Below are 27,714 nucleotides of genomic sequence, written 5' to 3' on the forward strand. Positions count from 1 at the left end.
ATGGATGCGCGAGTCCTAGGATGCCAGGTTGCTGTAGGGTACGAATTCTGGGAGGCGAAGGGTGCTCCCCGCTTTCAACTGGGAGCCTCTGTCCCTCCCCCCTCTACAGGCTCCAGGCACACGGTAAACGGTTGATAAATTCTTTGTCTAAATCTAGGAAGAAGGGAATGAGCCCTGGTTGCTTTTTCACCTTCAGATCTACCTAGGGTAATCACTTCCTCAGTTTCCTTATCTTTTAAATAAGTGGATGTTGGATCACACGGGCTGTAACGTTCCCACAAATTCCACAAAAATAGTGGCTGCAGCAACCAGCGGAACCCACAAGAAGAAACACGTTTGCACCTTCGATCACTAGGCAACGGCGTCCTGCGCAGCCGCATCTCTGAGCCGACCCTGCCCACGTACACCGGGTCAAGGAAAAGACTTCCTGTCAGCTGCTGAAAGAACTTCCGGGTAAGAGAAGCCGGTAGGGAAGAGAATCCTAGTGCCGGAAGGGATCTTGGAGGTCATCTTGTCCAGTCCCCTCTGTTGTTGTTTTTTTAAACTGATGAAAAAACTGAAGCCCAAGTGACTTGCCCCAAGGCCACACAGTTAATAAATGTCTGAGGCGGATTTAGAACCTTGGCCATCCTGACCCTCCTGATCCAGCGCTGTCCTCGACTCCCCGCGCTTCTCAAGGACCCTCTGTCCCCATAATAGTGCCCTGGAGCTGGGGAGGACGCGAAGGTAAGAGCCGCCTCTGGGCTCGCTCCATCCGCCTGGGACTGACAGACCCTTGGCTGCCCTTTTGGGCAACAGAAGACAAAAGAGACAGGGACAGATAGAGACAGAACGCACGTGCGCGCGTACGCACGTCCAGAAGACAGACGGCACAGACCCGTATACGTGTGGGCAAGGACCAAACTTATTGTCTTCCAGCATTCGGCATTTTTGGCTGTTGCGGTTTTGGTCTCTCTTTTTCTTTATTTTTTCCTCCCTTTCTCTTCTTTCTTCTCTCTCTCCTTTTTCTCTTTCCTTTAATTTTCTGTTTCACTTGCCTCTGTCTCTTGTTTCTTTTTATCTTTATCTCTTCCTTCTTGTCTCCCTTTCTGCCCTCTCATTTTGTTTCTTTCGTTCTCTTTTTTCTTTAATTCCCTCTTTCTCTTGTTTCAACCCCTTTCCATCTCGCCCTTTCTTCCTCTGTCTCTTTGTTCCTCCCTCCCTCCTTCCTTCTTTTCTTCCTTACTATTTTCCCCCTACTTTTTTTTTTATCCCAACTGCCAAGACCTCTATGTCACTAATGTTTGTCACTTGACTGTGTTTTCATAGTACCAAGAAACTGGGATGGAGAGACCCCAGAAGACTTGTTTGAGAAGAGCATGGGAGGCTCTAGTCCCTTTGCCAAGGGTCCTAGCTGAAGAAAGCACCATTGAAACTGACTCAAGCTCCTCTCATGAGAAGACTCTACCTTCTCACATTAAGGGTCCATTTTATCCAGATTCAGGATGGGACCGCCTCAAGGAACTCTTTGTCAGAGAGTAAATATAATAATTAATAATCAGTAATTATTAATAATAAATGTTCATTGGACAAAGTTGCAGAATCGGGTTTTAGCCTCAGTACAGTCTGTCATAGGCCTTAAGGAGTCTGTTCCTCACTCTCACCTACCCCTTCCTAAACTTTTCCCACCTGGTTGCTGATTTTTGTTTTTCATATTTTGTCCCCTATGATTTCATTATAAGATATACAGACCTTGCAGGTCAATAATTGTTTGACAAGCCAATTCAAGTTTTTAAGTGGTAACCTCCAGGTATGGTTGATAGCTTTGTTAAGAATAAAAGACAGCTAATCACAATTCCCTTCATACGTTTACCTGACATTGTCTGACCCAGGAAACTAGAAAAATTTCACAGAATCATAGGTTATAGGAACTGAAAGGAATCCTAGCAATAATCTAGTTCAGCCCCTTCATTATCAGAAGAGAAAAAAGAAACCCAGAGAAATTAAATCATCTGCTCAGGTTCCCAAAGGTGATAAATAGTAGAGCAGGGATTTATTGTTCTAATTTTTGTCAGAATTATGGTTGATCATCTGTGACAGGGAAATGTGTCATTTTGAAGCTGGGAGAATCATTAAAAGCAGTAATTTCTTTATTTTATCTAAAAGAGTGAGAAAGGGGCAGCTAGGTGGTGCAGTGGATAGAACACCAGCCCTGAATTCAGGAGGACCTGAGTTCAAATCCGGACTCAGACACTTAACACTTACTAGCTGTGTGACCCTGGGCAAGTCACTTAACCCCAACTGCCTCACCCCCCCCCCAAAAAAAGTGAGAAAGCCTAGAAAAATTATATGTCATGTTAATTTGCAGCCAAGCTGAACTTGAAACCAAATGTCCTAACCCTTAATAGTAGTAGTAGTAGTAGTAGTAGTAGGAACACTGGATTTGGAATCAAAAAATCTAAATTCATATCTTAGCTCTGCTTTTTATGGAGACTGGCTCTTGGGATGAAGATGAAGAGTATTATTTTGTGAATAAGGAGTCCCAGAGGGAGGAGTGGTATGAGGACATCAGGGATAGTAGAGGAGACTTTCCAGCTGTGGAGAGGTTGTGCACAAAGGAGTGGACAAGTTGGTGTCTGAGGTACCTTCCAGCTAGTCTTTGATTGCCCATATATATTTGGGTACATCACTTCATACATTTGTGTCTTAAGTTTTTCCTTTGTAAAATGAGATTAGGGGGCAGCTAGATGGCACAGTGGATAGAGCACCGGCCCTGGAGTCAGGAGGACCTGAGTTCAAATCTGGCCTCAGACACTTGACACTTACTAGCTGTGTGACCCTGGGCAAGTCACTTAACCCCAATTGCCTCACTAAAAACAACAAAAAAATTTTTTTTAAATTAAAAAAAAATGAGATTAGACTAGATGATATCAAAGATCTTTTCTACCTCTAAATCCTAATATTATTCCTTTGTTCTTTAGTTAGAAGATATTCTTGATCTTTAAAATGAGAATTCCTCAGCATTATTTATAGAATATACAATCTGAGTTGAAGTTAAAGCGGAAATTTCCATCTATATCTATATCTCTCTCTACATATATTAAGCAAATTGGTGTGCTGAGGAATTGAAAGTTTTTTTACAAATATAAGTACTCTGTACATTTATATTGAAACCTCATTAATTCAGATTTCAGAAATTTGTAATCACTTCTCTGGGTCTCAATTTCCTCAACTGAAAAGTGAGGAAAAGTGAGGGGATCGGATGAGATGACCTCTGACACCCCCTCACCCTCAGGTTCTAAATTTATGATCCTTTGAACGTATACCAGGCTGGAATTTGTATTTCCATTAACCTTGAGGAAAGGATCTTCTAAGTAAATAGAAAAGTAATAGAAAGTAGAGGGAGGGTGCCTAGCCTGCTTAAGAGAATTAGCAGTTTATAGAAAGTAAGTACATTAATTATTTAGATCTAGTCAGTGGATTTTGCTAATCATAGACAAATCGTTTATATATTCATCAGGCAGCCCTATCAGGATATATTTTGCTTAAACTTTGTTTACTTGAAAGTAAAATCTTTTAAAAAGAAACATGTAATTAAGATTTTTTTCTAATTCATATTGGTTTTCCCCTCCCATTTAGTCTGGAATAGTGCCATTTTACTGTATGCATTTTGTACAGCACAGGGTACTTAGTAAATAATAAAAGTTAGACAAAAATATCCAGGTTTCTTTTAATACTCCTGGTTTTTAGTCTTATATACAACATTCTAGAAGCTCAATTATATTGGGCAACTCCAAGTTTAAAACTGAAATTCAAATAAGGGAAATGATATTTTTTTCTAACACAAGTTCTTTATAATTTTGTTCTGGAGATTGTTACTTTGGTGATGATATCAAAGAGGGTGATCATCTAGAGCTGAATTCTAGATTTGAAAACAGATATAATTACATTTCAGTACATTTTAGTAGGTTTTGTTAGAGCCACAATTAATAGAAATACAAGGTTGTTAGCATTTAGAGAGTACTAGTTGATTAGTCATTTCCAAGAGTTAAACCCAAGGAACTTTGTCTTTCCTTAATGTTTCAGTGAACGCCTCCCAACTCCAGAGGAAATTGATTATATTTATAAGGCAGCGGCTTCAGGGGCAATCGTGGGTTGGATATATGGTGGCATACCTGCTTTTTATTATGCCAAACAGCGTTATATTTCTCAGAGCCATGCAGAGGTTTATCACAATCGGTTTGATGCTGTGGTACGTATGTATGCGTGTCTGAGTAATTCTAATAGGATTTAGTCACTAAATAGTTTTGAGAATTGCATTACCAGATGGTTTCCTCTCTGGGTGATATGATTAGAAGTGTGTAGTCCACTTCAATATTGGACTGATGTGTGGGAGGGAAGTTGAGCAAACAGAGTCAGGAAAAGGGAAAATCCGTATTGACCTGCTAAATTAACACCAGGAAGTACAGATGTACATAAGTGTCAATACTTGGGCAGAGTTGGTTCAAGTAAGGATGTTCTCTTCTCTCTCTCTAAATACCTCATTCATTATCAGCCCAACTTTGATTATATTGTATTCTTTGCCTATAATACCTTTCTGACTCTCCTTCGTCTATCTACCTATCTTTCAATCCCCCGGAGTCTCACTCTTCCATGAAACCTTCCCTGAGTGTTCCAGAGCACCATAATCTCTTCTTTGATTTCTCATAACACTTTATGCTTCACCATGTAAAATAACAATATCTTCCTCTATTCCTTTGTATATGTCATCTTCCCAACTAAGATTCCTTGAGGGCAGGAAGCATGTCTTATATTTTTGTATTTCACACATAGATGCTCAGCAAATACATAAGATTGACATCAGCATTTCCCAATTTTCCTTCTGCTAATTGATGGAATGGTCAGTTCCATAGTTAGTCCATAAATAATTGGTTCATAATTAGTTCACCTTATGTATGTTAGATAGCAAGTATGTTTAACTACATCATATTAACATAATTGTTAATTAGATTAACAGCATTATTAATTAAAAATATACTGTCTCCCCATAATCATGTGTAACATAGTTATATTGTTAGTTTTTAGAATTAGTAGCAGAGAAAAACCCAGTTCCCTTGGTTAAGGTAATGATTCTATAGACCCTCTTTTTAGTATATTTTATATTTATATCACATAGGAGTACCTGCCCAATCTGTGACTCATCCTAGGAAAATATATCAGACAGCTAATCAAATCATCCTTCCATTTTAGCAATCTGCCCACAGAGCTGCCATTCGAGGATTCATCCGGTATGGTTGGCGGTGGAGTTGGAGAACAGCCTTCTTTGTGACTATTTTTAAGTAAGCTTTCTTTGACTATTGGTGAGAATGTGTTATCTCAGAACACTTTCAGGAATGCATTTTTTTCCCCCAGGGCAATGAGGGTTAAGTGACTTGCCTAGGGTCACACAGCTAGTAGTAAGTGTCAAGTGTCTGAGGTTTGATTTGAACTCGGGTCCTCCTGAATCCAGGGCTGGTGCTTTATCCACTGCGCCACCTAGCTGCCCCCAGTAATACAGTTTTTAAAAAATGTTTTATTGGAGGCATCTAGGTGGTGCAGTGGATAGAGCACCAGCCCTGGATTCAGGAGGACCCGAGTTCAAATCAGGCCTCAGACACTTGACACTTAACTAGCTGTGTGACCCTGGGCAAGTCACTTAACCCTCATTGACCTGCTACCCGAGCCCCCACAAAATGTTTTATTGCTTTGTATTTTAAGCGAACATACATAGAGGCCACATCTGACAGTATATGTCACTTTCCAAATCTGTAGCTTCTATCTCTCTTCAAAGAGGTATCCAATAGGGAAGGTATCCATCTCTACTTCTCTAAGACAGAGATTATTTCTTGCATTTCATCAGGGTCTAACTGCTTTTTAGTATTGTTATTGTTTGTTATTGTGGTCATTGTGTATATCCTTTTGGTTTTACTTTCTTCAATTTATACCAGTCTTCCTATGCTTCTCTGAGTTCCTCATTTACATTTTTATGACACAGTAATATTATGTCATATTCATATTACACAGTTTGTCCAGCCATTCTTCAATTGCCAGGATCCATTTTGTTTTTAGTTATTTGCTAATGCAAAGAATGCTACTATTAATATTTTGTTATAGGACCTTTCTTTCTGACATTTACTTCCCTGTGGTTTGTACCTAATAGGGGGGTCAAAAGGTATAAACAACTTAATGACTTTTTCCCTATGATTCCCAGTTTTCCAACATAATTGAATCAGTTCATAGCTTCATCAACTATGCATTAGTGTGATGAATATATTTTCATGACTGTGTTTAATAAAAAAACTTATACAAAATAAGCTCATAGTACTTATTTCTTAGTAAAGTATGATTGACTATCTATGTAGGGTGTGTTGTCCCCAGAACCAGAGATACGTGGATTTGTTATTAATGTGGTTTAAAGATGCTAAATAGAAAGTGGGAAACCACCTGTATGTAATTTAATTTCCTTATTTTCAACCTCTGAATTAGCTCTTTGTAGAGAAATTTGACATATAAACTGAAGAGCAGTAAACAGTAATAGTTTTATTTTTCAGAGTCCATATTATAGGGCTCGGGGTATATAGAGACCCTTAAGCAGAATAGATAAATGACAAAGAGCCTGGAGTAGGGTTAATGAATGGAAATAATTGACTATTCCTTTTCTTTAAAATATTACCAAGAAGTAATTGGGTTGAGTTTTATGGTCATGATGGTGGGAGAGTACCGTCAATTTGCTCAAAAGCCTATTTTTTTCTTGTTTTTTTTTTTCCTCAACCTCTCTAGTACAGTGAGCACTGGTCTCAATGTATACCGAAATAAAAATGCTTTAAGCCATTTTGTTGTTGCAGGAGGTAAGACTTTTTTTTTTCTCATATTTCTCATTGTATGAAAATAGTTTAATGGTTAGTGAAGGGCATTGGAATTTAGGCCTTCTGGATCAATTCATCTCTTGACTGGGCATATTATTTTAAAATTCTGCCTCAGAACTTCCATAATGTAAAAGGAGTTTGCTGCATATAAGATGTTTTGACAAAAAATGTTAATAATTCAGACTAAAATCACCTGGTTTACTGGAGTAGAATTAATTGAAATGAGATCAGTAGAGCACAGTCACCACATAGCATATTATAGCATTTAGAAGTAGCTTTGCTAGATAAAATATGGCATTAAAACATTGTCTTTTAGAATGATCTCCCTGTATTGCAGTGGTGGTGATACAGCCTACCAGAAGCTTGAGATGAATGCAAACACCTTTTAAACTTGATACCATCTGTAGAAAGACAAATACTTATCATGATTTGAATAATTTACTATAAATTGCTAAAAAATAAGCAAATTTTCTGGCTTGTCTAATAATGAAAGCTATAGCTGTCATTTTCTGGAAAGGGAATACATATTCCTGAAGGGCATTTGTAACCATTTTCATTCACTCAACAAACATTTGCTAAGTGCCTTCTGTGTTCTAGGCACTGAGCTAAGGATTGTGTAGGAAACTAAATTGCATAGGAAAGAGAGCTTGCCCTCAAGTACTTATGATTTAATATGGGAAATAATGCATTTGTCTTATGGTTATTTTTGTAGATGAACTAAGTATCATCAAAAGGGGGATAGAGAAAATGTAGGAATTTAGAGAAGGTGTGAGAGAACATTCAGCTAGGATGATCAGAGTAGGTTTCTTGGAAGAGATGGGGGTATTTAAACTGGTCTTAGGAAAATGGGGAAGGTAATAAGATAAGGAGAGAAGTGCATTTCAAGTAAAGAGCAAAAGCTCAGGAAGTGAAGAGATCTGCGGGGGAGCTTATGGTTTCATTAGGTAGACAATATGCATTTGTAAAGTAATTAAACTGAATAAATGAATGAAAAAGCATTTTAAAACACTTGCTAGGTAGCATACACTATGTTAAGTTCTGAGGATACAAAAATTAAAAAAAATCTTTTTGAGGGACAATCCCTGCACTCAAATTGCTTACAGTTTAGTTTCAGGATGTAACATGTATGTGTATATATATATATATATACATATATACATATACATACATATATATATATACATATATACATATACATATACATATATATATATATATATGTATATATATATATACACAAAATAGATATAAGATGGTTTTGGGGGCAGAGGAAGGTATCACAGTGTCACAAGGGGGATACTCACTGCAAAGATGGAGATGGGAGATAAGTGATATTTATGAGTTACAGTAAGAAAGCCATATTAGCTAGATTGTGGGGTGCAAAGGTTTTTGCCTACAGAAACGGCACAAGCCATCCCTGGCTTCAAGGAATTCATGTTCTAATGGGGGAGACAACATGCAAAAAAATTATATATACAAGATCTATGCAGTATAAGTGGAAAGTGATCTCAGAGGAGAGGCACTAACAGTGGGAGAGTAGGAAAGGCCTCCTGCAGAAGGTGAGATTTGAACTGGGTCTTGAAGGAGGGCAGAAAAGCCAGGAGGCAGAGGTGAGGAGGAAGAGCATCCCAGGCATGGGATATATCCAGTGAAAAGGCACAGTCCTGGACATGGTGAAGACCAAGAAGGCTTGTGTTGCTTTATTATAGAGTGTGTGAAGAGACTTTAATATAAAAAGACTTGAAAGAGAGGAAGGGGCCAGAATGCAGTGAACTTTAAAAGGCAAACAGGATTTTATGTGTGATTCTGGAGTTAACAGTTGTATGTGACATGGTCAGATCTGCAGTTTAGAAAATCACTGGCAACTATGTGGAGGATGGATTGGAGTGTGGAGAAATTTGAGGCAAGAAGGCTATTGCAGTAGTTCAGGGGAGAAGTAATGAGGCCCTGTGCCAGGGTGGCAGCTGTGGGAGTGGGGAGAATGGTACATAAACAGGAGACATTGTGAAGAGAGAAACAAGACTTAGCAACAGATTAGATGTGTGTAGTGAACGCAAGAGGAGAATTGTGAGCCTGGTTTTATGGGAGGATAGTGTTATCCTCAATAATAGTAGAGGAATTTGGGAAAGGGAGGAAAGTTTGGGAAGAAATATAGTGAATTCTTTTTTGGATATGTTGGACTTGAGATACCTCTGGAACTTTGGGGACGAGATATCTAAAAGACAATTGGTGATGTGAGATGGATCTCAGGAGACGTTAGGGTTGGGTATATAAATCTGCAGAGAGATTAAGATAATTGAACCCATGGGAGCCAATAAAATCATCAAGCAAGATTGTATAGAGTGAAAAGAGAAACAGGTCCAGGACGGAAATTTGAGAGACATTCTGGGGAGTATGACCTGGATCAAGATACAGCAGAGGAACCTGAGAAAGCTATCATACAGGTAGGAGGGAAACTGGGAGAAAGTGACACCTAAAGAGGAGAGAGTACCCAGAAGAGGGTAATCAACAGGATCTTTTTTTTGTATTTGGAAATGTTCATATTAACTGGTGTTTGTCAAGTTCAGCCAGTGTCTCTTTCTGCACTTCCTTTTGTTCCCTTCTGTGTATTTTCTAAATTTATTTTTAACATTCTTTTTTAAAAAATTCTGAGTTCCAAATTTTCTCCCTTCTATGCCTCCCCCACTCATTGAGAAGGCAAGCAATATGATATAAAAATGTGAAGCCATGCAAAATGTACTTCCATTAATATCCATGTTTCCAAAACAAACCAAAACTGAATGAAAAACAAGAAACATTTTTAAAAATGAAAAAAGTAAGCTTCAGTCTGCACTCAGAGTTCATTAATTCTCTCTCTGAAGATGGATAGCATTTTCATCTTGGGCCCTTTGAAATTGGTTTGGATCATTGTATTGATCACAGTAACTAAGTATTTCCCAGTTGATAATCATTATAATATTGCTGTTACTGTGCACAGTGATTTTGTGGTTCTGCTCACTTCACTTTGCATCAGTTCATATAAATCTTACCAGGTTTTTCTGAAACAATTTCCCTTATCATTTCTTAAAGCATAATAGTATGTGATCACAATCATATACCACAGCTTGCTCAGCCATTCCCCAGTTGATGAGTTTCCCTTTAATTTCCCATTCTTTGCCATTACAAAAAGAGCTGCTATAAATATTTCTGTACATCTAGGACTTTTTCCTTTTCTTTGATCTCTTTGGGATACAGACCTAGTAGTGGTATTGCTGAGTCAATGGATATGCATAATTTTATAGCCCTTTGCGCATAGTCCCAAATTGTTCTCCAGAATGGTTGGAGCCCTTCTGTGTATTTTTAGAAATGCTTCAATGACTCCCTTTACTTTCTCTTTTAGGGGGCACTGTGATCACTCACTTCTCCCCAAATCAAAACAAAACAAATTCTCCTTTGGTTCAACTTAGCATAATCATACAGCATCCTCCCCACTAGCTGTCTTTGTCCTCCGTTTTCCAAAATGTCATTTCTACATCCTTTATTAGCACATTCAGAATGTGGGCTTACATGGCATCTTTGTTTCTTGATAACCTCAACTACCCATTAACAAGCATTTTGCAAATATTAAAGAGGTATACAGGTATTAGTTACTGAGAGGCAGGTGGACATGGGAACAGTACTGGACTTGGATTGAGAATACAGGGTTTAAATCCTTTCTCAGACACACTTAGCAAGTCACTTAGGCTTTTAGAGCCTCAGTTTCCTTATCTATAAAATAGAGATAATGCACTGTCAGGGTTGTTGTGAGGAAAGAACTGTTTATATAGTGTGAGTTATTATTTCCTTCTGAACCGTTTTTTCCAACATGGTTTTTGCCACCCTCCCCTATGGGCTGATTTAATTTGGAAAGTCTTTTCAAGTTGTAGAATTTTGTTTCTTCCTTATCCTCTGCAGCAGATAATGGCAAATGAGTTGCAGTGATGCTTACAAGTCCTGCAATATGTAATGACTGATGAAATTATGTTTCTTGTTGCTTTTGGATAGATGGTAAGAACAACTCTGTCAACACCTTTATTTACTTCACCAAGGAAAACCTGGCAGCCATCCTTCTATTTAGCTGCAATTTCCTTTTGTCTTCTGGTTTCATTTATAGTAAGAGTCTCAAGATTGAATTGAATATTCTTCAGATGATACCCTATGGCTGCAAGTCATAAAATCCACAGTCTCCGAAGAATAAGTTTCAGGGGTCACCCAAAAGTCAGTGGAGGGTATGAATAGCCTGCAGCATGTTACTGATGAAGAATTGTGCCGAGGAAGCAGCATAAAGGATATCTTCAGAGAGATGAAAGACTGGAAAAGGAGGTAGGCAAGGCCTATATTGAGAGCAGAGGATAACTGATAGCCTGTGTACTTCTTTGGCATTCTGGGAATGTCAAGAGATTTGGAGGAATGCCCCTGGTACTTTGGGTAGTCCCATGGAAAAAGTTTACATGAGTACCTGGGCAGAAGTCACATGGGAAAAGAAACAAGCATTTATTAAGCCTCTGCTAAGACATTGGCGATTCAAAGACAGTAGTGAAAGTCCCTGCCCTCAAGGAACTTATATTCTTGTTTGTTTGTTTTTGTGGGGCAGTGAGGGTTAAGTGACTTGCCCAGGGTCACATAGCTAGTAAGTGTCAAGTGTCTGAGGCTGGATTTGAACTCAGGTCCCCCTGAATCCAGGGCCAGTGCTTTATCCACTGCACCACCTAGCTGCCCCCTAAGGAACTTATATCCTAATAAGAGATACAATACCACAGATATTTACAAAACATGTAACTTGTAGAGCAGATATAGTAACTTTGGAAAGGAAGGCCCTGTCCACTGAGGGGACTAATGAGGAGAGGCCTCCTGCAGAAGATCTTTGAAATAAACTAGAGACAGACGGAAGGTGGGTGTGCATTCTAGGGATGGGAGACAAGCCAGTACAAAGTGGGGAGAGAGGATATGAGAGTGTTATGAGTGAACAGCAGCAATGAGGACAGTTTGACTAGGTTGTAGAGTGCAGGAAGGGGATAAGGCTAGAAAGGTAGGGTGGGGCCGTGTGCTGAAGAGCTTTAAATGCCAAACAGAGGAGTCTGTGTTTGATCTTAGAGGGAGACATTAGAATTTATGAGTAGGTGGTGAAATGGTTAGGCCTGTGCTTTAGGAAAATCATTTTGGTAGCTGAGTGGAGGATGAATTGGAGTGAGGAGAGACTTGAGACACAGAGACCAAGTAAGAGGCTATTGCAGGAGTCCAGATGAGAGGTGTTGAGAGCCTGAACAGCTCAGGCTGGGTGGGTGATGGTCTGTTACCAACACTGGTGAGATCCCAGATTCCTCCAAGTCTTGTTTTTGGGTAGTACCTAGCACACTGATGTTTGAAACAGCCTGGCATGGCGGATAGAATGCTGGATGCAGTCAGCAAGATCTGAGCTCAAGTGCTTCCTGACTCTGGAGGTGGTACCCGACCTTTGCCCTCTAATCCCAGAACTTCTGGCCTTTCTGGCACTAGTTCTTGTATGATTTTCTCAAATGTGATTTCAGGGTCTTTGTTTCATCATGTTTTTGTGGGTGACCAATGATTTTTAGATTGTCTCACCAAGTTCCTCGTTTAAGGTCAGTTGCTTTGGTTTTTCTTTCCATCGAGCTCTTTATGAGCTCAGTTTCTTTCTTTATATCTTTTATTTGCTCATTTTCCCAGCCTGTTTCTTGACTTTTAACTGTTTGTTAAAGTAGGTCTCTGGGGGCAGCTAGATGGCGCAGTGGTTAAAGCACCGGCCCTGGATTCAGGAGTACCTGAGTTCAAATCCGGCCTCAGACACTTAACACTTACTAGCTGTGTGACCCTGGGCAAGTCACTTAACCCCCATTGCCCCGCAAAAAAAAAAAAAAAAAAAAAAAGTAGGTCTCTGCTTCCAGGGTGGAGGGCCCACTGCCCAAGCTTTAGGGGGTTTGTGCAGCTGTTTTCAGAGAAACTTCTAGGGACTGGTAAGTTTTCACTTCTTCCAGGGTGGTATGATCTAAGGAGAGGTATGTTTACTACTCTTCTGGCCTGTGCTCTGGTCTGTGAGCTACCATGAGCCCTCTTCTGCCCTGGAACTGTGAGCAGGGTCCCTGTCCCACTGTAACTAAAGCTCTGGTGTGTTAGTGCTCCTCCCTACCCTGGGATTGACACCCAGGACTGTGACCCAGATCCAAGTATGGGCAAAGCAACAGTGCTAGCAAAGAGACCCCTGTGATCTCCTTCTGGCCAGTTGTTCAACCCTTTTACCATCTATGGGCTGAGGGTTCAGAAACAATCGCTGCCCCTGCTGACTCAGTGGCTCCCCAGGCCTGGTCCTGCTTTGCTGGGGTTGGGTTTGTGCTGCCGCCGCCTGTGCTACACTGAACTCCATTGTCACCCAGGTGCGACAGACCTTTCCTGTGGACCTTCTAAGTTGTCTTTGGCTGGAAAAGTATTTCACCCTGTCTTTTTTGTGGGTTTTGCTGCTCTAGGAATTGTCTTCTGGCATTATTTAAAGGTCTTTGGAAAGGTTTTGGGGAGATCTTAGGGGAGACACTGCCCTTCCTCTGCCATCTTGGTTCTGCCTCCTCTCCTATTATCTTTTATAAAAAATTATCTTTTTTATTATGAACTTAATCATCAACAAATATGAACATTTTAATAAAAAGAACAATTAAAAAGAGGATAGTATTTGAAAACTGAACTTTTGAAATGCTTTAAAATTTTGTTGTAAAAGCAGTATGATGTAATGAGTAGAAAGTTTACTCTGTAGCCATAAAGACCCAGGTTCAAATCTTGCCTCCATTATATATTGACTGTGTGACACTGGGACAAGTAACTTACCTTCTCAGTGGCCTAGGCAACTCACTAAGACTCTACATTGCAGAGAAGGTGCCAACCTGATTAGTAGAAGGAATTTCTTCTTCTGGGAGTTCCCCATACCAGTGAAATCACAAGTCTAACCCCTGTTCTTGACATGGTAGAAATCAAATTGCCCTATTCGTGATTTGTTTCTGAACTTTTTTCTTTTGTGTATTTTTTTCGATTTGGTTTTGTTTGGGGCTGGGCAATGAGGGTTAAGTGACTTGCCCAGGGTCACACAGCTAGTAAGTATCAAGTGTCTGAGGTCAGATTTGAACTCAGGTACTCCTGAATCAAGGGCCAGTGCTTTATCCACTGCTCCACCTCGCTGTCCCCTCTTTTGTGTATTTTAAAAAATGCTTTCTTGATGCTCCTTTTTTCCTCTCTTTCCCTATTCATTAAATTATCCTTGATTCTCTCAATACAAGCCCTTCCTTGTAACAAATAAGTCGTGTCAAGCACAACATGCCATCACACCGATCATTTCTGAAACTATGTCTCTTTCTGTACCTTGACTCCATCAGCTCTCTGAAGAGGAAAGTCCCTCCTTGTATCTTCCTTTCATTTTTTAATTAAACTTAACTACTCTTGGTATCTTGTAATTTCATTCTCACTTCTAGGAGTTAGTTGTTGTTATTGAAGGATTATTTCCTTCTAGAGATTTCTCTTCAGTTCTTTTTACCCATAGTATTTTTTCATCGTATAAGGATGTTTTTTCATTTGCTGGCACCTCTCTGTCCCATTCAACTTTCCCTTGTGATAAAGAGAACAGTTAAGCATCACTATAGACATCAGGACCACATCTAACAGTATATACAACCTTTTGCATCCCCACCTTCAAGGGAAGAAGGGACAGGCATGCCTTCATCTCAAGAGTCAAATTGGGAATGACAGTTATATAGTATTCAATTTCATTTTAGGTTTCTTTTTGTTTGCGTTTATTGCTGTCCTATATTGTTTTCCTGGATCTTCTTGCCTCATCTTGCATTACTTCACCCATTTTTGCACATTTCTCTGAATTCTTCGTATCTTATGTTGTAATAAAATCCCTGTTTATTGAGCCATTCCACAACTAATGGTTAGATTGCTTTTTCTAGAAATTTGGCAGTGATGGGGGAAGAGAGAGATAGGATATTGAGAAAAGAATATGAATGAGGAAAGGTTTGTGTTTATTTTTTCATTATAGGAGAGACCTAAGCATGTCTGAAGGCAGAAGAAAAAGAGTCAGTGCTGAAAGCAAAAAGAGAATGGAGATAATTGATGGGTTGGACTCTGTCTTCTCTAAGTTCCCTGGCAGTTTTTAGTATCTTTGTAATTCTGCAGTGGGACACTTGTGGAGGGGTTGAAAGATGGTTGGACCAAGATCACAGATGGGTAGATTAGCCTTGGCATAGAGAAAGACCATCTCATTCTTTGAGAACATAAAGAGGAAGGAAAGAATGAGTTAAGACAGCAAGGGTTTGGTTTTTGTTTTTTGGTTTTGTTGTTGTTGTTGTTGTTGTTGTTTTGTTTGGTGTGGAGGAGAGATAAACGGGGTCATCTGAGAGGAGTGGGGAAGAGTAGAGTTAGGAGAAGGGAAAGTTTTGGAGTAACTGGTGGGAGAATTACATTAGAGAGTAATTAAGAGGTAAATGAAAGAAGAACATATGTTCCACACAAGCCTAGTTAAAGTTAACCCTGGATCAGTTTATTTACCCTTGAATTTCCTTCAGTGACTAGCATAGTGCCTTACACATAGGAGGCATCCAATAAGTGTTTGAATAAAATGTTACAAATAGCAATCAGGTTCCCAGGTTGGCCCACAAAAGCCTTGGTTACCCATAATCTAGTTATTTTTGTAGTAAAAAAAATTTGAAAACAATACTAGTAATTAAACAAAATTCAATAAATATTTCTTAAAACTCCTCTCACACATTGTTAGTAGTGGCAAGAATACTTAGAAGAAAAGGTCTGGACTGGGGACATAGGATCATAAATGTAGTGTTTTGCAGGGACCTTAAAGGTCATCTTGCTCAGACTTCATTTTTTTTTATAGGTAAAGAAACAGGCAAAGAGATTAACTGACTTGCTGAAGATTATGCAAGCGTTAAGTAGCAGAGCTTGTATTTGAACTCAGATCTTGTTGATGCCTAATTCAGCTTGCTTTATATCCTACCACAATGGCTCTTAAAGTAGCTAGGTTCTAGTTCCAGCTAGGTCTTTGTCCCAGGCCTGCTACCAACTTGCTCTGTAAGTTTGGTTAAATCACTTAACTTCTCTGGCTCTCACTGTTCTCCTATCTAAAGTGGGAGGGTTTGGGTACATGATTTCTAGTTCTAACATCTAAGGTTTTTTTTGGAATCAACAGTTTGGGCTAGAGAAAGATGAGGAAACGATTAGAAATTTCTGGGGAGACTCTACAGGGAATGTCAGTGAACTTTCAAGGATTTTTTTAGATGCTGACACTTCTTCAAAACTTATGCCTCGGGGGCAGCCAGATGGCATAGTGGATAGAGCACTGGCCCTGGAGTCAGTAGTACCTGAGTTCAAATCCGGCCTCAGACACTTAACACTTACTAGCTGTGTGACCCTGGGCAAGTCACTTAACCCCAATTGCCTCACTAAAAAAAAAAAACAACACACACACAAAAAAACTTATGCCTCCTTTTCCTTGAAAAAGACATTTCATGAGCAAAACTCTTATACTTACCAGTCATGGAGTAATTTCATTTGGAGACAAGATATGCAAAAACGAAGAGTGGGAAGGAGGGAGTAAGTTGTTGGGTTTTTTTTTCTGGAGTTGTTTGGGTAAGAATCTTCTAAATAAAAAAGGAAGCAAAAAGAATATTAAAAAGTAGGTGTGAGGGGATTGCCCTTGGGAGAATTAACTGAGCTATAAGTCAAAGCTGGAGGAAAAAGGAAAAACAAAATCTTTGTGTTTTAATAATCCTTTGAGGTAGTAGGGCAGTTATTATTGTCCTCCTTTTAGAGAAAAGGAAATTGAAACTCAGTAATGTTTATTGACTTGCCCATGTTCATTCACATACCCAGTAAATGGTGAAATTGGAACTCAATCAAGTAAAGATTTTTTAAGATGGAAAAGCTTCTGCATCTTTGGAGACAGCGGGGCAGGGGGGAAGGGAATCTGCTAGAGAAGGAAGAATGGAAGCAAGGTCATACAGGAAGTAGGAAGGAATGATACTCGGAGAACAAGTGAAGCAGTTTTAGACATGATGTGCGAAAAAGAAAAGAGCCCTTTGAAAAGGCCAAAAACAAACAAACCAACCATGAAAACATCAATGTAGATAAGAGATACTGGAACTAAATTTATGGTGGAATATTGACCAAAAAAGCCCAACAGAGTTTCTGTGCTCATTTTAAGCAGAGAAAAACTATATGAAAGAAAAAAAGTATGAGAGGACTGAGACCTTTAGTTCCAATGTTTAATTTAAAATCTGCCTTTTCTGTTTTTTAATAGCTGCTACAGGAAGTCTTTTCAGAATACACTTGGGTTTGAGTAGTCTGGTGGCCGGTGGTTTATTTGGAGCCATTCTAGGGTATGTTTTACATGGTTGGTGCCTGAATTAACATAATTTTAGTTAATGCTCATATTATTATATGTTCTCTAAGATAAAAATTTAATCTGTAAGAACATGACTCCTAGAATGACAGGGTCCTTCTGTCACTTTTGAAATATTGTATGGGTAAGTATACAAGATAATTCAGTCCCTTTTTTTCCACCTCACTTGACAGACTTCATAAAATTGGTCCAATTTAAATACCACTGACTATTTGAAACAAAAGTAGCAGAGTTTGAACTAAGTGCTTTGCTAACTGCACAGGAAAAGAAATTTAAGTTAGTTTTTTTTGTTTTATTTTTGAAGTATGTTAGCTGCCACATCAATAGGGAAAAGGATATTTGAATGTGTGACAGGAGCCATTTTTAGTAGAGATTGCTTAATAACTGTCAAAGATGGAAGTTAACTTCTATCAAATTCAGAAAAAACCCATTTTCCTATTCAGGCAACCTTTGGTGACATTTTCTTCTTCACCAATACAACTGTTGTCTGCTAGATAAAATAAACTAGAGAGACGTAAACAAGTGCCAATTTGAATTGGAGCAGCAGAGAGATATTTACATAAATGCTGAAGAATACTAAAGAGAACTTTGCAAAATCATCATCATAATTTGCTCTCAGTGTGGTCAGATGGAAAGAGTGCTGGATTCGGAATTGGAGTAGGACCTGGGTTTAAATCTCAGTTCATGTACTTACTGCCAGTGTGATCTTTGGCCAGTGTGATCTGTGTCTCAGTTTTCTCATCTTTAAGTAAGAGGGTTGAATGAGATAACCTGTAAGGCCCCTTTCGGATCTATATCGATGATCCTTTCAAAGAGCTAATATTTTATTACTTAAAGTGATGGGTTTTGTGAAAGCCAACAAAATTGCTATGGAGATCATATGCTAATTATGCACTCACATAATACAATTTTGAGAGTTACAAGGTATCCCCAAAATCTTAATGCAGTTTTAAGCTTTAGTCATTTAAAACTTCACTAAGACTTTTGGGACATTCTGTATTTTAAGAATAGTTTGAAGACCCAAGTTGCGCTTCTCACATACATTATATCCTTGGGCATTTATAGATTCAGAAAATCCTAGTGTTTAGAATTATATCATCCAACCTCTGAAATGGTCCTCCCCCCCGCCCCCCCTGACCCCCCCAACACACACACCCTTTCTGTAGGATCCTTGACAGGCAGTTATTCAGCTTCTTTTGAATACTTTAGTTAACATTGGCTGCTTCTGATGTACAAAAACCACTTCTAGGCACTGAGGATATAGAAAAGAAAATAAAGCACAGTCCCTGCTCTTCAGGAGTTCCTGGTTTATTTGGGACAACCAGCCATACTCGAAGAACCAGTCAGTGAAAGGCAGTGTCTGATGAAGTGCTTGGTGTGGTTCAGTACAGGGAGGTGGTTCCAGTCATGGTTCTTCAAGTCCAGCTCTACCTTTGATAGGTCCATTAACACCATTAACCTAAGGCTGTTAATGGGTTTTCCTCAATAAATACATATTTTCATAATTTATTTGGGCTTATTTTTCTCCTGTGAGAATGAATCAATTTTTTTTTATTGCCACTACATAGAGAGTTGTTTCATTGACATTTTGGGAAACTCAGAGAGAATTTAAAAGATGCATTATTCAGAAAAACCTTTTTTTCATTCGCAAGTACCAGTGGAAGCTTTCTGTAGTGGAAGAGCAGCACTCTGGAGTTGTAGGCATTCCCACCTATGTCATTATTTAATTCATTGTGACTTAGGGTCCTGTTTAGTATTTTTTCTGTGTTATAAAATTCCATCCACCCGCTCCCCCCACAAAAAACCCAACCAATTCCCGGAACAAATGAAACAAAGTAATAATAAGCCCATATTAAACCCTAAATAACTAAGCAAAACAACACAAAGAAGTGGTTGTTGAATGATCATCCGTGTGCCTGTTTCGCTTTGCTAAGCACTTGCTCTCTGTCCTCCTGACCTCAGTGCTCCTTTTGGAGTTGTGCTAATGGCCATACAGAAGTTTCAAGGGGAGACCATTTGGGACAGAAAACAGAAGAAGCGAAAGGAGCTCTACGAGGCAAAGCTCAACGAATGGTGAGTAAGGACTGTGCTTGGCCTCATTAGGTTTCTTGCCTGTCGGTGGTGTGTAGTCATTGCTGCTGTATTCAGAGAGGCTTGTTGCTGTTGTTGTTGTTGTTTATTTGGGGGTTTTTTTGTTTGTTTTTTTGGTCAGGCAGTTGGGGTTAAGTGATTTGCCCAGGGTCACACAGCTAGTAATTGTTAAGTGTCTGAGGCTGGATTTGAACTCAGGTCCTCCTGAATCCAGGGCCGGTGCTCTATCCACTGCGCCACCTAGCTGTCCCTCAGAGAGGCTTTTTAATTTTACCATGTCAGCTAACTCTACAATACATTTAGTTTAAATTTAAAAAGATGTGGATGAAAAAAATTTAATTAAAATGCATTTATTTTTGTTTCTATTATGAACAACATAGTAGACTGGATAGAAAGCTGGCCTTGATGTCAGGAAGACCTAGGTTCAAGGCCCACCCTGTGATATACATTGACTGTGTACTTCTGGGCAAGTCCTCTGACTTCTCAGGGCACCAGACAAGTCTTAAGACTCAGTGGCAGGGGAGGTACCAGCCTGCATGGGTTAGAAAACATTCCTCACTTAGAGTTCCTTACTCCCATAAAATCACAGACCTGGTTAAAAATAAATAAGTAAGGGGCAGCTAGGTGGCTCAGTGAATAGAGCACCGGCCCTGGATTTAGGAGTACCTGAGTTCAAATCTGGCCTCAGACACTTGACACTTACTAGCTGTGTGACCCTGGGAAAGTCACTTAACCCTCATTGCCCCACCAAAAAAAAAAAAGTAAATGTACATAGTGCAGATAGAAAGTAGGTGGGGGAAAGGGTATGGTCATTAATTTTTCTCTCTAATTATGATGAGGTTCTTTATGTGTGTGAATCTTTGTTGTTCAGAGAAGCAAAAACATGCTTGATGTTTTTGCATGTTTTTTTCCTTTTCCTTTTTTTCCCTTTTTTGTATAAGAAGGGACTTAAAAGAACTCTAAATCTTATAAAAATGAATGTTGAAAACTACCTTTACGTGTAATTGGAAAAAATAAATAAATAAAAGGAAAAAGAAGAAGTAACTTGAAAGGAACTACATAGGTGAGGGGTGAACTTTACTTGGATTTGGAGAGCTGATACCCATCCCCCTACATATTGTTAGCCTCTGCTTCTTTGGGCCCCGAGCAAGTGTCCAAGCTGCAGTTATATTCCCCTTAGGTGTGAAATACGTGCAGGGTTTCACAAGTCCATTGTGATGAGCTACTTGCATACAGGAAGGCATATTTCAGTAAACAGAGGCATACATGTCAGGAAGTAGGTACTAAGCCACAGACTTCAGGGGAAAAACAGGGTGCCCTACTTTCGTCTTTGGGGCCTCAGCTTGGGCCTCAGTTTTATCCCCTGTACTTTCTCACAATAATATCACATGTCTGTTAACATTCTAGAGTTTATATTTCTCCAGATGCTGAAAAGCTACTTCACTGACATTTAGGGAAACTCAGAGAGAATTTAAAAGATGCATTATTTAGAAAAGCCTTTTTGCCATTTCTTTTAAGAGCACAGTAAAAGAGCATTTTTTAATTTGAACCCTCTTTCAATAGAGATGAAAGGTAAGGAAAAACCATAAAGCCTGAAGAATGAGTTATTATATTTTAACCTATTGTGTGTCAGTAGGAATCTTGGAATGATATTTAGAAGGTAGATGTGGTTTCTGCAGAATGAGATAGGAATGGAAACTAGAATTTTACTATATGGTCCTCCAGCCCTGACAACATAATGAGAAGCTATTCCAAGAAGTGAATTTTGAGAAAGTTTGAAAAAGAAGAAAAACTGTGTGGTGTAGTCATAAGGTAATTAGATCTAGTGTAAGGAATCATGGAAAATACATTGGGTTTGGCTTACAAGCCAGATTCTAACACTTATTAGCTATATAACCCTGAGTAAACCACTTAAAATTCTCTGAATTATAGTTTTCCTACTTGTAAAATGGGGGAAATAACACTTCTATGACTTACTTCACAGAACTATTGTAAGGAAAATGCTTTGAAAACCTTGAATTTATAAATATAAGTTGATAATATCACAGACTTGCAAAGGCACAAAAAAGGATATTCTCTGGGCTTTGGGGTTGGGTTTGGGGTTTTTTTGCTTTATTTAATATAATTAAAAATAATTTGTTGTGAAAGTGATAGAAAACCTTGGACAGAATAAGATACACATAACTAGTGGAGGAATTTGAAGAAGGTGATAATTTGAATTGGCAGTAAGGTACCACTGCAGAGGGTCTTGAGCTAACTCTAAAGGCAAATTGTAGAACAGTTGAAATGAGGATGAAATTATAAAAAAGAATGCAAAATTAGTACTTGTTACTGAGTTCACTGAAGAGGTGGAAAATAACAGGAAAGCCAATCAGAGATGCTAAGAAATGATGTCAGGAACATTGGAACTCTATAAATGGAGTCTGGAGACAAGAAAAAGAGTTCAAGGCCTTTCTATTTGTTTTTTGGGGGGCGGGCAATGGGGGTTAAGTGACTAGCTCAGGGTCACACAGCTAGTAAGTGTCAGGTGTTCAAGGCCGGATTTGAACTCAGGTCCTCCTGAATCCAGGGCCAGTGCTTTATCCACTGCTCCACCTAGTTTCCCCCTCTGTTTGTTTTTTAAACTATAAGAAGATGAACTAAGAAGGGATAAGGACCAGTTGGTTGGAATTATGACTATAGATGATCAAGAGCAGAACTACTCAGTTCTTATTTTTGTTTTCTCTGCTTAGAATAGTAATCCTGGAGTATACCCAACAAAAATGATTATAGGGAGTTGAAAACCAAGAAATCATTGACCTGATGTTAAGGAGTTCATAATAGGCTGTTGGCAAAGGACTAGTACTTGAGTAGCCCTAGGACAAACTAGGATTTGAGCTCAGGTCCTCCTGAATCTAGGACCAGTGCTTTATTCACCGTGCCACCTAGCTGCCCCCCACTAGACAAATTTCAACCCACAATTCATCATGTCATTATAATAAGAACAAGAGGTTGGGCACTTTTTTTGCTATAATGTGAAAAAATAGAATTATATCTGATCTGTCTGTTTTCTTTTTTTGCAGGAAAGCCAGGTTACATGTTACTGATGCTGTCACTGAAGAGTTTCAAAGTAATTTGAAAAATCAATCAGAAAGAGATGCAGAGAGAATTGAAGAGCTGTTAAATCTTCCTAGAAACCCTTCTTTAACAACTGATAGTAAAGATGGGGACTAATTTGATTCTAGATATAGAATTTAGAAATATTTAATTAGCTTTTTTTTTAAGGGAGCTGGATGAACTCCTGGCTGTGCCCCTAAAGTTTTAATCATGAGCATTGTGTTTGTGTCGGACTATTGTATAAAGTAAACACTGACTCATGAAGTATCTGTTAATGACTGGTGCTGGGTGGATTCACCAGGAGTTGGGCTGCTGGAGATGGTAGCTGTTTTCTTCCTCTAAATCTAAAAATGAGATTATTTACTTAGTCTTTTTTCTTCCCAAATGTGAGAAAATGTTCCTTGGGTAATAAAGTTTTGTGTCTTTGTTCTTGTAAGTCCATTCACCTAAAAGGGAAGGGTGAGGGAAATACACCAGAAGAAGGGAATGGAGCCAACAAGTGGCCAAAAGCATATGGGAAGTCATTGTGTCATTGATCACCTCAAAACGAGTACAGGTCTGAAGAGGATATTTTACGATTAAAAAATAGATCACTTAAATATATGGCTGACTAATAATGTGTTTTATGTAATGAATATAAGATAAAAAGTTATACATGATACTTTAAAGATGCAAATATAAGACGTAAAACCAGTTTAACAAAAGGCACTACTAGTAACAGCTATAAGTAAATTAAAATTAACAAACATTAAACCTTTGATGCACAAGTGCTGTGCTAGGTGCTAGAGATACCAAGATAAAAATGAAACAATTATTTCACCCTGGAAGCTTACTGTAAAGAGACAACATGCACACAAATGTTTGTAGGATGATGAAAGTTGAAGGGTGGGAAAAGAATTGGGGGAGACGCACAGGGTTACTACACCTGAGCCGAGCATTGAAGGAAGACAAGGAGCCTGAGAGATGGAGATGAGCAGAGAGTGCAGTCCAGCCACGGGGATAATTTGTGCCATTACAGAAGAGAAATAACCGTCTTGGCTAGAATATAGAGGTCTTATACTAGAGTAGCATGTGTGGAGGGCCTTAAGTGAAAAAGCATTTATTAAGTGCTTGATATATTCCAAGAACTATGTGAAACTCGGGGGATACAAATACAAAAGTAAGAATCCCTGACTTTAAAAAGTGTGCCAGTTCTAATAGATAACATGTATAGTGGATTGGTAGCCTGAGAAGGGTGTTTTTGTTTGGAAAGTAACATGATAAGTTGAACTATGGGACAGTCAATTGGCATGCCCTTTGCAGAAGCATAGTGTTGATTTGAATAGAGTTCCTAGAGCAAAAGGTGGAAAGCAGAGAATGAAGAGGGACACACCTGGACAGTAGGGATAAGATCAATCAAACATTAAGGCACACTACCTATGTGCCTAGGACCATGCCAGGGATATAGACAAAAAAATTAAATAATCCTCTCAAAAAGCTTATATTTTTATCAGAGGAGACACCATATACGAGTATATACCAAAGAAATATGTGTAGAATAAATACAAAATGAATACAAAGTAATTAAATACAAGGTAGGGGAGAAGGACACTTATAATTGAGGGGCTTGGAAAGGGGTACATTTGGCTTTTTATTTATTCATTCATCCATTCATATTTATTTAGTATTTTCCCCACATTACATGTAAAAGCAAATTGTAACATCAATTTTTCAAACTTTTGTGTTCTAAATTTGCTTCTTTCCTATTCCCCCCTTAAGAACTCAAGCAATTCAGTAAGAAAGGGCTACATTTGAAGGTGATTGCATCTTTGAGAAAGGGAAGAATTCTATGAAGAAGCAGTGAGGAAAGAATGCATTTCCGGCACGAGCAATGGTAAATGAAAGGGCAAGATGAGAGAGAGGCACAGAGAGGGCCAGTTTGGCCAGAACTTACAGTGTGAGAAGGGGAGTAGAGGCTGGAAGAACTTTTTCTTTTTTGGGGGGGGTGGTGGTGGAGGCAATGAGGGTTAAATGACTTGTCCAAGGTCACACAACTAGTATGGGTCAAGTTGGAAGAGCTTTTAAAGCCAAACAGAGGACTTTGTATTTGATCCTAGAGCCAATAGGAAGTCCACCAGAATCGACTGAGTAGGGCAGTGACAGGGTCAGACTTGCACTTAAGAAAATGACTGGCGGCTATGTGGAAGATAAAGCAAATGATGGCATTCTGGAGAAACTTTAGGGAGAGAAGCTCAGTTAGGAAGCTCAATGAAGTAGTGAAGGGGAGAAGGAACAGCCTGAACTAAGTGGGTAGGCTCATATATAGAGAAAAGAAATCACCTTCTAGAGATTATGGAAGCAGGAAACAAAATTTGACAGCTGATTTGATAAATGGTTTGAGAATGAGAAATCAATAAAGCCGAGGTTAAAAACTGGGGAACTGGAATAATTGTAGTGCCTTCAACAAATAGGGAAATTTGGAAGAGGGATAAGTTTGGGGACAAAGAGAAGTTATTTTTTGTTTTGTTTTTGCAGGGCAATGGGGGTTAAGTGACTTGCCCAGGGTCACACAGCTAGTAAGTGTCAATTGTCTGAGGCCAGATTTGAACTCAGGTCCTTCTGAATCCAGGGCTGGTGCTTTATCCACTGTACCACTGTAGCTTCCCCTTTTTAAAAGACATTTTTTACATTGTTTGGAAGAAAGACAAAGTGTGGTACAGTGGAAAGAACACTGACTTTGAGGGGGATAAGTCAGCAAAGGAGAGTGGGAAGTGGTCAGACACATAAAAGGAGAACAGAGAAGGAAACTTCTCTTAGAAGGAAACTATGGTAGGCATTGTCAGATCAAGCAAATTAGTCAAGAAGGATATGGTATAAAAAAAAGACTCAGATTTGACAACTGAGAGCCCATTAGGAACTTTGGAAAGGACAGTTGAGTGATGTGGTTCAAAACCAGATCACAAAGCTTTAATGAGTGAGAGGAGAGGAAGTAGAAATAAGTATAGACTGCTGTTTCTAAGAATTTAATTGAGAAAGGCAGGAAAAATAGAGGATGAAAGCTCAAAGGGGGTGGTGGTATCTAGTGAAAGATGAGGGAGAATTGAGGATGTTTGAAATCGGTAGTAGGAAGAAAGTGAAAATTAACGAGAGGGGATAGTTGAGGCAGTCGCTGAAGAATGTGGGAGGGAATGGGATCAAGATTTCACATGTGGAAGATTTGACCTTGTCAAGGCCCACCTACCTCATTACCAAGGTCTAGAGGAAAGGAGAGAAGACTGGGGGAAGATGTTAAAAGCTTTTGAGATGGGGGGCAGCTAGGTGGCGCAGTGGATAAAGCACTGGTCCTGGATTCAGAAGGACCCGAGTTCAAATCCGGCCTCAGACACTTGACACTAGCTGTGTGACCCTGGGCAAGTCACTTAACCCTCATTGCCCTACCTAAAAAAAAAAAGCTTTTGAGATGAGGAAGGAAGAGGGAGCTCAGGTGCTTCAAATTCTCAATAAAGTAAAAGATGAGAAAAGTTGTGTGGCTTTGCTGGATTTAGTAAAGTATGGACACTACCAGGCTTATGGAATTTGCATTTTATCCTATAGTCAGGTAGGAGCCACTGAAAGTTTCTTAGTAGGGGAATGTCAAGGTCATGGCTGTTCTGTAGGCAAATTATTTTGACAACTGGATTAGAAAGGAAAAAGACTAGAAGTAGAGGACCAATTAGAACTATACCAGTAAGGTGACTAGGGTCATAAGGCCAGTGACCTTATGGGTGGAGAGAATGATTTGGATCCAAGCATAGTCATTTCCCCTCCTTCAGCCTCAGTTTCCTCTTGTAAAATGAGAGGATCAGACTTGGCCTCCATGGTCTCTTCAAGTCTCACAGCTAAATCCAAGGGACTATTTTTTCTATCTGTATCCCTAGCTAAGTTCCCTCCTCCTCCCCTCCCATTGAGGGTTAAGTGACTTTCCCAGGATCACACAGCTAGTAAGTGTTGTGAGAAATAAGGGTTTTGGAATGGAGGCCTCCCCATTCGAGGGGATTATTTTAAGATTGATTGGATTGGGGGCAGCTAGTTGGCACAGTTGGATAAAAGCCTCCCTGGAGTCAGGAGGACCTGAGTTCAAACCCAGCCACAGACACTTGACACTTACTAGCTGATGTGACCCTGGGCAAGTCACTTAACCTCCGTTGGCCCCCCCCCCCAAAAAAAGATTGATTGGATTGACTTTGCTGATTGACTTCACTTGCAGTTGACTTGATTGAAAACCACACCTACCTGAGATGCTAACTCCAGGGGGTAGGTTTTCTGACCTCGCACATTCTGCTTATGGACTGCCCTCAAGTCCAGTGAACCAATGGATTTGAGTGGCGCTAGCCAATTAGCTTGAAGCAGGGTGTAAGGACCACCTCTCCTCCGGACTCGAGGAAGCTTTGACTCTCAGTTTGGTTCTCTGACAGGCTCATGGTGGAGGACTTGGAAGAAGACACAGGCTAGGCTGGAGTTCTAGGCTAGATAGGCCTTTTCTTAACTTTCTGATCCAGGTGTTCTCTTTTTACTAATACTTGGTATGCTTTAATAAATGCTTAATGCCCCAAACTGGTGCTAAAGCTTCTAATTTATAAGTAACAAATATATTAGAAAGCCCAGCTAATTTTCCCCAAACTTGGGACAGAAATAAGGCAACCACATTTAATTTTACAGGTCACAGTGTCAAGTGTCTGAGGTCGGTTTTGAACTCAGGTCCTCCTGAATCTAGAGCCTTTGCTTTATCATCCACTTTACCACCTAGTTGCCCCCCACCCTCCAGCACAGCTCTTTGCATGTAATAAACACTAAATGCTTCATTCCTTCATACAAGCAAGAAATACAGAGACAGAGTTAACAAGACTTGGCAACCGATTGGATTAGAGAGGTGTAAAAGGTGCTTAGATTCAAGCAGGGGATCTAAGACACAGAGTGCATTAAGAATTTTAGTTTGTACCAAGTGATAATTCCACCATCATAAAAGCAAAATAAATGTGGAGAAAAGACTTATTTGAACTGATGTATAGTGAAGTGAGCAGAACCAGGAGAATGCTGTGCATAGAGACAGCAATATTGTTTGATGGAGAAATGTGAATGACTTTACTCTCAGCAATACAATGATCCAAGACAATCCCAAAGGACTAATGATGAATCAGACTATCCACCTCCAGAGAAAGAACTGATATTGATTGAACAGAGGCTGAAGCATGCTATTTT

At 39.4% G+C, this 27,714-nt stretch overlaps 1 protein-coding gene across 1 annotated transcript; it reads left to right on the forward strand.

The window, feature by feature from the left end:
• TIMMDC1 (translocase of inner mitochondrial membrane domain containing 1) lies at nt 1-23,096 on the forward strand. The gene is made up of 10 exons (XM_043993500.1): nt 1-123; nt 356-453; nt 768-948; nt 1,309-1,517; nt 4,066-4,231; nt 5,230-5,318; nt 6,799-6,866; nt 17,209-17,287; nt 19,273-19,383; nt 22,464-23,096. Exons 1-10 carry the CDS (start codon nt 1-3, stop codon nt 22,612-22,614), a joined length of 1,275 nt encoding a protein of 424 aa, XP_043849435.1. The 3' UTR covers nt 22,615-23,096.
• The last annotated feature ends 4,618 nt before the right edge of the window (nt 23,097-27,714 follow it).

Source organism: Dromiciops gliroides, chromosome 3, assembly GCF_019393635.1.
Source record: "Dromiciops gliroides isolate mDroGli1 chromosome 3, mDroGli1.pri, whole genome shotgun sequence".
In the NCBI taxonomy this organism is placed as follows: domain Eukaryota; kingdom Metazoa; phylum Chordata; class Mammalia; order Microbiotheria; family Microbiotheriidae; genus Dromiciops; species Dromiciops gliroides.